This window comes from Phacochoerus africanus, chromosome 3 (genome assembly GCF_016906955.1).
Source record: "Phacochoerus africanus isolate WHEZ1 chromosome 3, ROS_Pafr_v1, whole genome shotgun sequence".
NCBI lineage: Eukaryota > Metazoa > Chordata > Mammalia > Artiodactyla > Suidae > Phacochoerus > Phacochoerus africanus.
In genome coordinates this window covers 15861926-15876614 of record NC_062546.1, presented here as the reverse complement: position 1 = coordinate 15876614, position 14689 = coordinate 15861926, and the positions used below count along the sequence as shown (strand labels likewise).

The window sequence follows — 14689 nt, the reverse complement described above, 5'->3', positions numbered from 1 at the left end:
CTCAGTGGAAATGCTTTCAATATTTTCCCATTAAACATGATGGTTGCTATGTATTCTATGTAGAGAATCTTTATCATATTAAGGAAGTTCCCTTCTACTCCTAATTTCTTAAGGTGTTTTTGGTTTTGTTTTGTTTTGCTTTAAGAATAAACTTGTCTTGGAATTCCCGTCGTAGCGCAGCAGAAACAAATCCAACCAGGAACCATGAAGTTTCCGGTTCGATCTCTGGTCTCGCTCAGTGGGTTAAGGATCTGGCGTTGCCGTGAGCTGTGGTGTAGGTCGAAGATGCAGCACAGATCTGGCGTTGCTGTGGCTGTGGCGTAGGCTGGCGGCTGTAGCTCTAACTGGACTCCTAGCCTGGGAATCTCCATATGCCGTGGGTGCAGCTCTAAAAAGCAAAAAAAAAGAATAAACTTGACTTGAATATCAAATACTTTCTTTGTACCTACTGAGATGGTTATATATTTCTCCTTAATCTGTTAAAGTGGTAAAGTTTATGAGTTCATCTCCTAGTGTTAAACCCACTTTATATTCCCGGAGTAAAAAGTCATATTGGTTTAATAATAATTATTATTATTATTATTATTATTATTTTATTCATAGACACTATTTTTCATGTGATTGTTTTTTCTGAACTATTCCTTTCTTTCTAGTTTCTCACCCTCCATTAACTTTACTCTCCACCTTTGGCTCAAGATAACCCATGATTTTTTTTTTATTTTTTTATTATTCGATGAATTTATTACAGTTAGAGTTGTACAATGATCATCACAGCATTTCCATCCCAAACCCCCAGCGCATCCCCCACCCCACAAACAGTCTCCTTTCGAAACCATAAGTTTTTCAAAGTCTGTGAATCAGTATCTGTTCTGTAAAGAAGTTCCTTGTATCCTTTTTTCAGATTCCACACGTGAGTGATAGCGTTTGATGTTGGTGTCTCATTGTCTGACTGACTTCATGATAATTTCTAGGTCCATCCATGTTCCTAACAATGCCAGTATTTTGTTCCTTTTAATGGCTGAGTAATATTCCATTGTGTACATGTACCACATCTTCTTCTTCTTTTTTTTTTGTCTTTTTGCCTTTTCTAGGGCCGCTCCCATGGCATATGGAGGTTCCCAGGCTAGGCGTCCAATCTGAGCTATAGCTGCCAGGCTATACCAGAGCCATAGCAACTCAGGATCTGAGCTGCATCTGCAACCTACACCACAGCTCACGGCAATGCCGGATCCTTAACCCACTGAGCAAGGCCAGGGATCAAACCTGCAACCTCATGGTTCCTAGTCAGATTCGTTAACCACTGCGCCACGATGGGAACTCCGTACCACATCTTCCTGATCCACTTCTCTGTCAATGGACATTTAGGTTGTTTCCCTGTCTTGGCTACTGTATAGAGTGCTGCAATGAATACTGGGGTACATGTGTCTTTGCAAGTCATGGTTTTCTCTGGATAGATGTCCAGGAGTGGGATTGCTGGATCAAATGGTAGTTCTATGTTTAGTTTTCTGAGGCATCTCCATACTGTTTTCCACAGTGGTTGCACCACTTTACAATCCCACCACCAGCGTACTAGGGTTCCTTTTTCTCCACACCCTCTCCAGCACTTCTTGTTTGTAGACTTTTTGATGATGGCCATTCTGGCTGGTGTAAGGTGGTACCTCAGAGTGGTTTTGATTTGCATTTCTCTAATAATGAGTGATGTTGAACATCTTTTCATGTGTTTTTTTTTGGCCATCCATATGTCTTCTTTGGAGAATTGTCTGTTTAGATCTTCTGCCCATTTTTTGATGGGGTTGTTTGTTTTTGGGGTATGGAGCTGCAGAAGGTGTTTATAAATTTTGGAGATGAATCCCTTGTCAGTCGATTCATTTGCAAATATTTTCTCCCATCCTGTGGGTTGTCTTTTTGTTTTGTTTAGGGTTTCCGTTGCTGTGCAGAAACTTTGAAGTTTAAGTCTCATTTGTTTCTTTTCGTTTTTACTGTCATTACTCTAAGAGGTGGATCTGAGAACATGTTGCAAGATAACCCATGTAAACAACTGCTGTGCACATGTACAGACTTTTCTCTGAGACGGTATAATCTCACACACACACACACACCCCTCTACCTACCTATATAGAAGGCCTGCTTTTACCTCCTACAATACACATTTTAAAGGACAGTGAATCACTAAAGGTGGCCTTTGGGGCCGAGACTGGTTGCTGAGGGGGCGATGGGGTTTCTGCCCATGCCGGGAGCCCTTCTTGGCACCCCTATGCTGCACTGCTGAGATGACCTTCAGGTAAGCTCATTCCTCCAAGGCTCTGGAGTGAGTGAGCGAGGCTGAGGGTGGGCACCCTCTGTCCCACCAGGTTCTCAGCGGGTCTCACTGCTTCCAGGAATGCTGGCTGGCCAGCTGCAAATCCGAAGGCACGGCAAAGTCACTTCTATGGGGAGCTTCTGAATCCAGGCCAGCTAATTGCTCCCCCTCCCAAGCCCTCCACACTTCCTTTATGGGTTTTTCTTTTTTTTCTTTTTCCCCCTGCTTGGTAATTTTAATCAGTCCAAGAACCAATTGCTGTGCCCTCAGATCAATAGCCCCTGGGAGGGACTGAGGATGGTGTCGGGGGAGGCCCTTCAGCTGCTCCTGCAGGGGAATCAGTTCCTTCCTGCCTCAGATTCACTCTAATCAAGCTTCTTCCACTTCATTGCTTTATGAAAGCAGCCTCCTCCAAGAACCTGAGCTGGCACCAAGTCAGGATGACCAGAATAAAATCAGTGGCTAAAACGTATCTTTTCATATCTTAAAATCCAATTTTCCAGCAAGGGCTTGGAGTTTTGTTTTTTTTGTTTGTTTGTTTCTTTCTTTTTATTCTTTGTTTATTTGTTTTTTGTTTCTTTGTCACCATGTTTTAGAAGGGATTTAAAGCTGCTCTTTAGCTGAAGTAAGAGCTCAATAAGCATGCATTGAGGAAGAGATGAAAGAATAAATGATGGACTAGTCCGCACTTGGTAAAGGTTAATGAAGGAGAACCAAATAATATAATGTATGCGAAACATATGTTATCAGTGAAGAGTGAGAATTATAACTGAGCTGGACAGAACTGCAGTCTTACTCTGTGGCGCCATCTGCTGGAAGTAAGTTAGCACTACATGTCCATTTCTGCTTTAGAGAAGCAGGCGGACATGAGGAAAATACAAGCAAAGGGCTGAGTAAAAATGGAACACATTTCAGCAAAATCTAACATTTGCCAGATACCGTGCGAGAAACATGCATTATTTCTCTTCATCCTCACTGTAACTATGAGAGGCGTATACTATGATTATTTTATCTTTAGAGATTAAATATCTGAGGGCTTCTTGGCATTCCCTGGTGGCTCATTGGGTTTTAGGATCCAGCCATTATCAGTGCTGTGACTTGGGTCCCTGCTGTGACTTGCGTCCTGCTGTGGTACCAGTTGAATCCTGGCCTGGGAACTTTTGCATGACACAGGAGCAGAACAAAAAAAAAAAAGAAAGAAAGCAAAAAGAAGGAAAAGAAAATGAAAATCTAAGGCTTATCAAGGATTCTAGCGAATATATATATGAATGTCTGAGCCCACAGAGCTAGTGGGTATTTGGCATAAGACTCAAAACACAGTTCCATCTGACTTCAGAGCCTCTCGTGGGTTAGTTCCCCAGGAATTAAACTCAAACATGGGGATATGCATGCAGGAAGATTATTACAGAGTGTTTTAGGATCACAGATGGAAGGGAAAAATCAAACTTCATGCAGCCTCAGCAGAGGCCTCAGCTGATGCCAAGAGGTTAGAATGGAGCTGGGATGGCAAGAAGGCTGGGACTCCCGCTTCATCCAATCTTTGCATGTAGAACTTGGGCTAGGTTGCTTTCCTCAGCCAAGGGCAAATCCTCAAGGACTCAGCTGAGAACTGTCAGTAGCCTAAGATCCCAGCAGCTGGGGGAATAAACAAGCACCGCATTCCTGGAGTGCGGAGGTCTGCGCATCATGCCACAGTATCCACTACAGAGCCCCTATACTTGTCACATCTGCACTGCTGCTCAAATAGGGGGTAGGTAACCAAGGTCAATGTCATGGGTAGTAGGGGGGCAGGGGTTAATGAGCAAACATAGTTCTGCCCACCAACCACTCAGTGAAACTGATTCAGGCCATGCCTACCATTCAGTTGCAATAACTGATTTATACAGAAATAATATATAGATTGCTTTATGGGTTTCAAGCCATTAACAAAGAAGTAAAATGCAATGTTCAACTAACTGGGCAAGTGATTGGTGATGGATTCCTTGATACATTCAAATAAGAAATGGGGGGAGTTCCCGTCGTGGCGCAGTGGTTAACGAATCCGACTAGGAACCATGAGGTTGCGGGTTCGGTCCCTGCCCTTGCTCAGTGGGTTAACAATCTGGCGTTGCCATGAGCTGTGGTGTAGGTTGCAGACGCGGCTCGGATCCCGCGTTGCTGTGGCTCTGGCGTAGGCCGGTGGCTACAGCTCCGATTCAACCCCTAGCCTGGAAACCTCCATATGCCGTGGGAGCCGCCCAAGAAATAGCAACAACAACAACAACAACAACAAAAAAGACAAAAAGACAAAAAAAAAAAAAGAAATGGAAGAATCGAGGGCCACATATTCACTAATGTATAAATCAAGAGTTCCTGTCATGGCTCAGCAGCTAATGAACCGGACTAGCATCCATGAGGACATGGATTCAATCCCTGGCCTTGTTAAGCAGGTTAAGGATCCGGCATTGCCGTAAGCTGTGGTGTAGCTCACAGATGTGGCTTGGATCCCACGTTTCTGTGGCTGTGGTGCAGGCTGGCTGCTGTAGCTCTGGTTCAACCCCTAGCCTGGGAACCTCCATATGCTGCAGGTACAGCCTTAAAAAGACAAAAAAAATCATTCGTGCCATATATTCTACTCCAGACAGATCCTGCTGTATAGAACAGGGAACTATATCTAGTCACTTGTGATGGAACATGATGGAGGATAATGTAAGAAAAAGAATATATATATATATAATGTATTTTTTTACATTTGTATGACTGGGTCACTTTGCTGTACAGTAGAAATTGACAGAACACTATAAACCAACTATAATGGAAAAAATTATAAAAAATAAATCATTTAGTGGCAAATGAAATTGTTTAAAAACATTTCGCTCCCTCTCCCACACCACTTCTATAGGAGGAGTGAAATTTTAATGTTGGGAGGTGTTAGCCTCGGTTCTGTCAGCCACCCACTGACCTTAGGCTTGGTCATGTGACTTGCTTTTCCCAATGAGATGTGTGCAGTTACTGGCACAAGCAGAGGCTTGAAATGTACTTGGGTGGTTGGCCTTGCCTTCTTGTGCTTCTGTCATGCCCTGGCTGCTAGGTCACTGAGACTGCAGAACTATACATCAAAGTCAGTAGGAAAATTGTTGTTTTATATCACTAAGTTATGAGGTGGCTTGTTTGGCAGCTTTGGTTAATCAATACACATTTACCAAGCTGTGGAGGATAACATACAGGAATGTATCAATAATAATTTTGACTGTATATGATTTTTCCTAAGAACAGTCCTTAAACCTTAGTCTCCATAAATGATCTGAATCTCATGCTTAAATATGGGAAAAAATTGGGCCAGGCATTATTTTGGGCATCTGTGGCAGAGACCACTAAATGCCCCTTAGTCAATGTCTCTATATTTATTTCTTGAGCAATGATAAACTCCAGTGTCCCCAAACCATCAGGAAACAGGGGTATAATATCTGTGCAGTCCTCCCAGAAAGTGATACTAGAATCTGTTCAATTTGGCCATGAGGATACTGGACAAGGAAGAGTGTCCCCAAGGGAAGAGCCAAGGGTCATGGAGGTCAGAGGTCAGGTAGGAGGTCAGAGGACAGGTACACTCATCCTAGAAAGCAGGATCAACTCACCTGACAAAGGAGGATGTCTGTCCAATACCTGGACTTATTTATTTATTTATTTATTCATTTATTTATCAGGCCCATGGCATGTGGAAGTTCCCAGGCCAGGAATGGAACCTGAGCCACAGCAGTGACCATGCCAAATCCTTAACCGCTCGGCCACCAGGGAACTCCTGAATTTTTTAATAATAGTATTTAGAGGTCATTTCCCTTGTGCCCAGGCACATGATCCCCCAAATACATGCTAATCTTCCCAACCTTCCTTATAGCCAAGTGTGGGCATGTAACTGAGTTCTATCCAGTGGGGTGCAAATCAGATAATCACATAGCAGATTCTAGAAACTTCATTAAGAGACAGCTGGGTTACACCAAATACCTCTACCTTTTTCGCTCTGATATCTTCTTTCCTTCTGGTTTAGATGCAGGTGTAATGGCAGGAGCTGGACCAGCCAATTTGGACTATAAGGTAAGTTTGATTCAAATGGGCAATTAATGTAGAATGAAGCAACAAGACTAAAGGAGCCTAAGTCCTGGAAAATTTGATGGCACAAACCGCCAAATCAACCCCAAATTTCCTATCTCTAACTTTTACAGGAGAGGGGGAATAAAACAACTTCATCTTATTCAAGTCAATGATATTTGGCCTCTCTGGTATTGGCAAACACACCTAAACCCAACTGATACAGCATCCAACTATTGACAACTCATAGTCCTTACATTTAATTAGAAGGAAAGAGATCTTGTTACTGTTTATAAAAAGACACTCTAGATAGAAATTTATGTTGGAGTTCCTGTCGTGGCGCAGTGGTTAAGGAATCTGACTAGGAACCATGAGGTTACAGGTTCAGTCCCTGCCCTTGCTCAGCGGGTTAAGGATCCGGCGTTGCTGTGAGCTGTGGTGTAGGTTGCAGATGCGGCTCAGATCCCGCGTTGCTGTGGCTCTGGCGTAGGCTGGTGGCTACAGCTCCAATTCGACCCCTAGCCTGGGAACTTCCATATGTCGCGGGAGCGGCCCAAGAAATAGCAAAACGACCAAAAAAAAAAAAGAAAAGAAAGAAATTTATGCCTGTGATTCAGTGTGCTGGAAAAAAGACTATACTGGAGTTAGAAGAACCAAATTCTAGCCCTGGCACTGTTGCTGATGAATCATATGACCTTTGCCATATTTCTCTGATAAATAAAATGAGAGGGTTGGGAGAGGAATAAATATAGGAAAATCAATAAACATAGAAGATGCTTACCATCATAAGAGAGGTGCAAATTAAAACAAGCAGATACACATTCACTCCAATGAGATTGGCAGAATCAAAGTGCCTAATAAGTCCAGGTGTTGATGTGGACATGGGGGAAACAGAATTTTCCTACAATGCGGGTGGAAATGAAACTTGGTACAACCAGTGAAAGTCAACCATTTGCAATAAAGCTGGAAATGTGCCTGTCTTGTGATCCAGCAGTTCACCTTCTAAATAAATACCCTAGAGACTCTTGCTGTCATGTCCCGTTTGATGATCTAGGCCACCGATGAAAAGACCTATGATCTCCACATGTATTATAGAAACAAATTAGGTAAGGACATTGTCATATATTCAGGCAATGGAGTACTATCACAATAGGAAAATGCTCCTTCAGGCTTAGCCTCACTGTTACCTGTCCTGGGGTAGCATACTATTCTTTGTAAACCCTGTGAAATTCTCCTAATGGGTGCACCATATTAGGATACAGAGAGAAACCTAGCAGTTCCTTTGGAACGATTCATGAGCTCTTCATGACCCATTCCTCTTCTCGGTACCCATCCCAGAGAAAAAACTTGCATATGTGCATGAGGGCCAAGTACAAGGATATTTGCTATACTTTTATTTGCAATAATAAAAAGTTAGAAACCATTAAAATGTCTTCAAGTAGGATTATTATTTATCATCATCATCATAATTATTATTATATAATGCAGCTTGGATCTAGTGTTGCCGTGGCTGTGCAAGTAGGCCAGCAGCTACAGTACCAGTTGGACCCTTGGCCAAGGAACCTCTATATGCCACAGGTGCAGCTTCAAAAAGAAAAAACTTAAATTAAGTTTAAAAATACATACCCACCCTACTGAAGTGAGCTTGTCCATGTCATTTTTTTTTTTTTTTGACCAAGGAAATGTAGGTAAAAGTGACATGAGACTTCTAAGCAGAAGCTTTAAGAAGTTCCACTACTTCTTTTCCTTCTGCCTTGAGATTAGCATAACCTACCTGCTTCTTCGACCTGTGTCCAGAGATACACCTGAAGCCAACCCATGACAAACATGAAAGGATCAAGAAATAAACTTTGTTGTTATAAGGCACTGAGATTTTGGGGGATGTTTGTTATTGCAGCAAAAGCTAACCTCCCTTGGCTAATGCAGGCTGTTATATAATTGATACATGGGTACTTTCTGGGGAGGATAAATGGCATTGAGGGCTGGTGATCAAAAGAGACTTTAGGGTTTTGTTTTTGTTTTTTTTGCCTTTCAGAGCCATACCTGCAGCAAGTTCCCAGGCTAGGGGTCAAATCAGAGCTGCAGCCATAGCCATAGCGACATGGGATCCAAGCTGTGTCTATGATCTATGCTACAGCTCAGAGCCACACTGAATCCCCAACCCAAGACCAAGTGAACAAGACCAAGGATCGAACCTGTATCCTCATGGATACTAGTCACGTTCATAACCTGATGAGCCACAACAGGATCTCCAAGACTTTAGTTTTTAATCTTTAATATTTTAGGTTTCTTACACTGAAAATATATTCATACATCACCAGGTAATAAAAATACATGATTAAAAATGAATACAGCAGGTGTTTGCTTACTTAAAATTAAATGCTAAAAAATATCATTCTTAAAATACACACACAAATGCCCCAAAAAATTAATGGTTCTTCTCCCCCAGCTGGCACTCTGAAGAAAGAGACTGGAGGCGGATACCTCTGTGAACTTTCCAAGGCTAGAGGAAGCACTGGAGCATGATGATACCTCACCACTTTCTCCGCAGGTAGAAATTTGCAAAGCCTACGCACACCATGAAACTTATTTCGGGTTCAGTTCTCATGAAATTGAAATATGGATCCACATTTTTTTCATTAATGATGCCTACCTTCCCAGTGACCTCATTTAGATAAGAGCCTAGGTGGTGATTATGTCATCAAAATTCAATCCAGTGAGTTTGGAGAAGTCTGGTCTCCTTGACCCAGGCTACTCTTGTCTGCCAAAGTCAGTGAGAGCTATTAGAGCTCTGTTTCTGATTATACCTATAGAACTCTCTGAGTCAAGGGTTCGCCTTTTGTTCCTTTAAAATGAAAAGCCAAAATTGGCTGGATGGATATCAAAGTCCTCATGCAAGCTCACATGTCATAGACACCCCTGCAATTTCAAACTCTTATTCAAGCCACACAACCACCCCCTTGTCTTTGAACTTCACTTCTGAGTCAAATGTCAGTAGACAGACTTCCTGATCCAGTGCCCAGTCCCTGGCTTCATGTAGTCAGGAAGTTACTGTGGCAGCAGCAAAGGCAGCAAACCTGACCTCTCAATCACAGCTATGGTGACTTTGAAACAAAAGTCCCTCCTGACTTCAGCAACCCCAGCTCTTCCAATGAGTCTGCAAGGACCAATTCCCTGTATTAAATCTCTTTCTGCTTAAAATACCTAGAGTGGCTTCTGAGCCTATCTTCTGCACAGAACTCCGACTAAATACAAGTTGGAAGATCCTATTCAGAACGTAGACCCAAACACAAAACGATAAGAAAATAACAGAGAGGAGGAAAACTAAAACAATAAAATTAGAAAACCATTGTAAGACCTCAGCTATCCAAATACTTGGGGTTCTAGAGAGTGAAGATGTGGATAGAAAATAGGAAGATGAAGGAAGGAAATCTTTGAAGAAATAACTCACGAAAAATATTTTGGAACTGAAAGAAATGGGTTTTCAGATTGAAAGAGGTCACTGAGGAACAATTATATGCTTCCTGATCTGATATAGGAAATAGTCCCACCTATAAAATGCTCTTGCCAAAAACTGAAATGTAATCAAGACTCTACCAGTTTACAGGACATTCAAAGGACAATGTCACATTTTTAAAACAATGCAAGGATCTAGTCAGTCAAAATCAGATGGTGAGAAACTCTACAGGAGAATTTACCCAGTTTCTTCAACAGTTCAATTATATATTTTTTTAAAGGAGGGGTAGGAATAACTGTTACAGAATCAAAGAGAATTAAGAGACTTAGAAGCTAAATGCAAAGTGTAGGCATTTTCGGATCCTGATTTAAATAAACCAATGTGACAAGTCATTTTTGAGATAATTAGAGAAAATTGATCCTGGATTATGTCTTGCAAGATTGTAAGGAATTGTTATTAATTTCGTTCAGCATGATCATGGAGTTATGGTTGTTATTTTTTTTTTATTCTTACTGTTGGAGATATATACTAATATGTTTATGAATGCAATGATATGATACCTGGGATTTGCTGTAAGATAGTGCTGTTAAAAAAAAAGTGGGATGGAGTTCCCTTCGTGGCTCAATGGTTAACGAATCCTACTAGGAACCATGAGGTTTCGGGTTTGATCCCTGGCCTCGCTCAGTGGGTTAAGGATCCGGCGTTGCCGTGAGCTGTGGTGTAGGTCGCAGACGCGGCTTGGATCCCGCATTGCTGTGGCTCTGGCGTAGCCTGGTGGCCACAGCTCCGATTGGACCCCTAGCCTGGGAACCTCCACATGCCTTGGGTATGGCCCTAGAAAAGACAAAAAAAAAAAAAAAGTGGGAGTTCCCATCGTGGTGAAGCGGAAAGGAATCCGACTAGGAACCATGAGGCTGCGGGTTCAATCCCTGGCTTTGCTTAGTAGGTTGAGGATCTGGCATTGCCGTGAGCTGTGGTGTAGGTTGCAGACCAGGCTCGGATCCTGCGTTGCTCTGGCTGTGGTGTAGGCTGGCAGCTGTAGCTCTGATTCTACCCCTGGCCTGGGAACCTCCATATACCACAGGTGCGACCCTATAAAGACAAAAAACAAAACAAAAAAAAAGTGTGAGAGCTTGCAGAAGAGTAAAATAAAGCTGAGTGATGGGTACATGGAGTTTACTGTACTATGCTCTCTACTGTTGTGTTGCTTTGGAAATTGGTACAATAAAAAGTGAAAGAAAGAGAATGAAAAGAGGGAGTTCCTGTCATTGCACAGAGGAAACGAATCCGACTAGGGACCATGACGTTGTGGGTTCGATCCCTGGCCTCTCTCAGTGAGTTATGGATCTGTCATTGCCGTGTGTTGCGGTGAGCTGTGGTTTAGGTTGCAGATGTGGCTCTGATTAGACCCCTAGCCTGGGAACTTCCATATGCTGTGCAGGTACGGCCCTGAAAACAACAACAAAAACAAAACAAAACAAAAACCCAAAGGGTTTAGAAAGACTGGCGCTGGCATGTTGGGAGGATAAGGAATCATCCAATAGAACTGGAGTTTTGTGATGAGGAAGAAATAGCAGAAAGAGGCTGAAGGATAGGGGCAGCTTCTAGAAAAACTTGATTGCCACACACAAAGAGCTTATCAATAAGGATTAAATAAGATCTGAATAAAGAATTTAAGCAAGAAAAGAACACAATTAGAATGTTTTTTTATGTTTGTTTTTTGACCTCACCTGTGGCAGGTCAGGGGTTGAACCTGTGCCACAGCAGTGACAAAGCCAGATCCTTAACCCACTGAGCCACCAGGGAACTCCTAGAATGGGGTTTTGAAAAGATCATTTCAGGGAGTTCCCATTGAGGCTCAATGGGTTAAGAACCTGGCATTGCAGAGGGCTACGGAGTAGGTCACAGATGCGTCTCGGATCTGACGTTGCTGTGTCTGTGGCTTAGGCAGGCAGCTGCAGTTCTGATTCACCCCTAGCCCAGGAACTTCCATATGCTGCGGGTACGGCCCTGAAAAGAAAAGAAAAGATCATTTCAGCAGTTGATGGGAGCAGGGCTTGAGGTAGCATGAAGAGTTAGAAGTCTATCATTAAGCTAAAGCAAAGGAGAAATGACAAAGGCTTATTTACTTACTTTGTTCTATTTCGTATCAGACTATAAACTCTAAGACAGCAGGGCCACGTCTATCTTGTTCTTGCTGTGTCTCCCGCACGAAACAAAAAGTCTGCTTCATAAATATTCGCTGAAAGAATGAATGAAAGGGAGGCAGTGGAGGTGAGGCATTTTGAAGAACTGGGCTTAATAGTCAATGGCCTTGGCAAGGGCAGAATGGTGATAAATGGTGAGAGCAGATGGGAATGGAGTGGGGGGTGTCGTGGAGCCTGGTTCCTTAAGATTCCTTTAAGAGCTTGGGTAAGGGGGTATTCTATCACGGACACAGGCTTCCAAAAAACAAAACAAAACAAAACAAAACTTCACAGGTCTAATTCCTGGCCTCCTCAGTTCACAAAAGGAGGAAATGATCAGTACTTTGAAAGACTGAAGGGAGAATTAAGGAAAAATTTAGCAAAAATTTCTGTCCTTCCTTAAACGCAGTGTTTCCAAAGCACACAGCAAAAGGGGACTAACTTCAACCTCACTCTGTGACGATGGTTTTTTGGGTGGGGTGGGAACCAATGACCTCAGAGACGCTGGGCCCGGCCAGGGCGACTCCCTAGCCTAAGCCTCAGGCCCGCCCAACCCTAACCTTGCCCAGCCCCCTTGTTTCCACAAGTCGCTTTTCTAGATTCCCCCCTCAGCCCCGCCTCCACTCCGCCCACCTCCTTTTTCAGCTCCCCGCCCCCATTTCCGTCCCCCTACACCCGCCTCCTCCTAGCTCCCTGCCCCGACCCCCGCCCTCCCCCCCCGGCCGCAGCATCCCGGCCCTTAGCTCTCGTTCCTCCTCCCTCTGTCCGCGCCCCTCTCGGGCGGCCGGGGCAACCCCGTGCTCTGCTCACCCAATGAGGAGACTGCGCAGGGGCGGGGCCCGAGCCGAAGCGGAAGTGGTGACCGGAGCGGAAGTGGAGCCGCCGCCACCGCCGCCGCCGATTCCGGAGCCGGGGTAGCTGCTGCCGCCGCCGCCACTGCAGCTGCCGCCGCTGCCGCCAGAGGAGTGGGCTTGGGAAAGAAGCGGTCACCGCGCCGGGAGCTCCGCTCGCAAGCTTTTTTGCCCCCTGCAGCCCTCCCACGGTGAGTGCGGCGCGGGGTCCGCCCGGGGCCCCCAGGGGCCCGAGCCCCAAACTACCCCCCCACAGGCGGCGGCTGAAGCAACGAGGGCGACCCGCAGGTGGGCCCGGGGGGCAGCGGCGCGCGGCCTGTTCAGCCCCGTGCGGCCGCCTGCGGCGCGGGCTCGGTCTCGCCGCGGCCCCTCCCTGTTTCCGGGGCCGGGCCCTTAGCTCTGGGAGAGGCCCCGGCTGCCCTCGCCGCCTGCGGCCCTGCCCGGCGGGCGGGGTGCGGCTCCGTGCCGGGCCGGAAGGGAATCGTGTCCCGGACCCCTGACCGCCCCTCATCACCCATCTTCGATTCCCTCGAGACCCCTCCCTGCGCCTTGAGCAGCCAGAACCGACCCTTTCAGCCTTGTCACCCCCTGCTCCTCGCTTTCCGGTTCCCAAAAATGAAATTTAACCAAATGCAGGCGAGTTCTTGAGCCGCAATGGCCCTGCTCGACTCCCTCTGGATGGGTAAGGGGTTTAACCTTGGGAGAGAGCAGAGAGAAGACCCCCTCCCACTTTGCAGTAAAGCCATTTCATCATCGTTCGCTGGTGCGGAAGCCTGACAGAACACGAGATTCCCTAGGAAGCACAGGGTTGAGGTTTGAATCGAGAAAATGCGTTTGGTGGAACCGGTTACTGAGTCAGGCCGGACCCACAGAAAAAAAAAATACTAATAAAAAATGTCAGAGGTTGAGAATCGGAATATTTTCCCACGTTATTTCCCATCATTTAATGCCAGAGTCTCTTTTGTTCTCGCCCCAAATTCCCCTATACTGTGGGCTAGCACGTTTTTAGGACTGAAATTTGCCTGGTGGCCTCCCCGGTGGTGGAGAAGGGGTGGGTGTGATTAGGCCCCTTTTCTTCCCAAGATGAATACATCTTTGTCTATTGCAAATGGAGAACTCACGTGTAATGGGGCTTTCAAAGGCGGCAGTATTGGTAAGACAGTTTGCCAACCTTTCTGTGAAAATTCATGTCTTTTGTCCTTGCCGTCACTGCTTTTCCCTTTGGTAAGGCTAGATGGCATCAGGTTCTGATTTTGCTTGCCCTGTGTGGGAGATGGAATTTGGCAATCAAGCGGCCACAGGAGCCAGAACAGAAGGATGAAGCACTTGGAAGAATGTGAAAATTGTCTGCATTTCTCACTCTGTCTCAGTTGTTCACATGAAACCGCACACGTATGTGGTTTATAGAACCAGACACGTGGGTACTCAGTTTTTTGCATTTTCATGTTAGAAATTCATATATGTTAATATTACTTGGTTCTTGGTCATTTCCTTCTTGACTGCTTCCAGAGCACTCCTTTTCTTATCTAGGAACGTGTCAGAGCCCTCATTTTTCTTGGATCTGTGTTCTTAGCACAGGTGGTGAGGGTAATATCTGTCAATTTGACTGGACCCAGGTTAGAATTGTACAGGTGATCTTCACAATGGAAGGCTAATAATCCAGAAGCAACTGCTGAATTATTTTCCTGGTCTCTCCTTTCAGTGAGATAAGAAACCATTCATCCATCTAACCCACAAAGTCTTTATGAGAAATAAGATGCTTTGGCCTAGACCACACACCTGGTTTTCAGGTTGAATATCCTCATTCATCAGTAGCAAATATTTATGGCCC

At 44.7% G+C, this 14689-nt stretch overlaps 2 protein-coding genes across 2 annotated transcripts in view; one reads left to right on the top strand and one right to left on the bottom strand.

The window, feature by feature from the left end:
• Window positions 1-1959: 1959 nt before the first annotated feature.
• On the bottom strand, window positions 1960-13369 carry LOC125121855 (uncharacterized). Its single transcript, XM_047770175.1, has 3 exons — window positions 12818-13369; window positions 11955-12063; window positions 1960-3456 (listed from the first exon to the last, which is right to left on the bottom strand). Exons 1-2 carry the CDS (start codon window positions 13367-13369, stop codon window positions 11971-11973), a joined length of 645 nt encoding a protein of 214 aa, XP_047626131.1. The 3' UTR covers window positions 1960-3456; window positions 11955-11970.
• The window catches only part of YWHAB (tyrosine 3-monooxygenase/tryptophan 5-monooxygenase activation protein beta), a 21283-nt gene continuing 19510 nt past the window's right edge, over window positions 12917-14689 (top strand). Inside the window, exon 1 of the mRNA XM_047771031.1 lies at window positions 12917-13049. The gene's annotated coding sequence lies outside the window, so the exon portion shown is untranslated. The remainder of the gene's footprint in view (window positions 13050-14689) is intronic.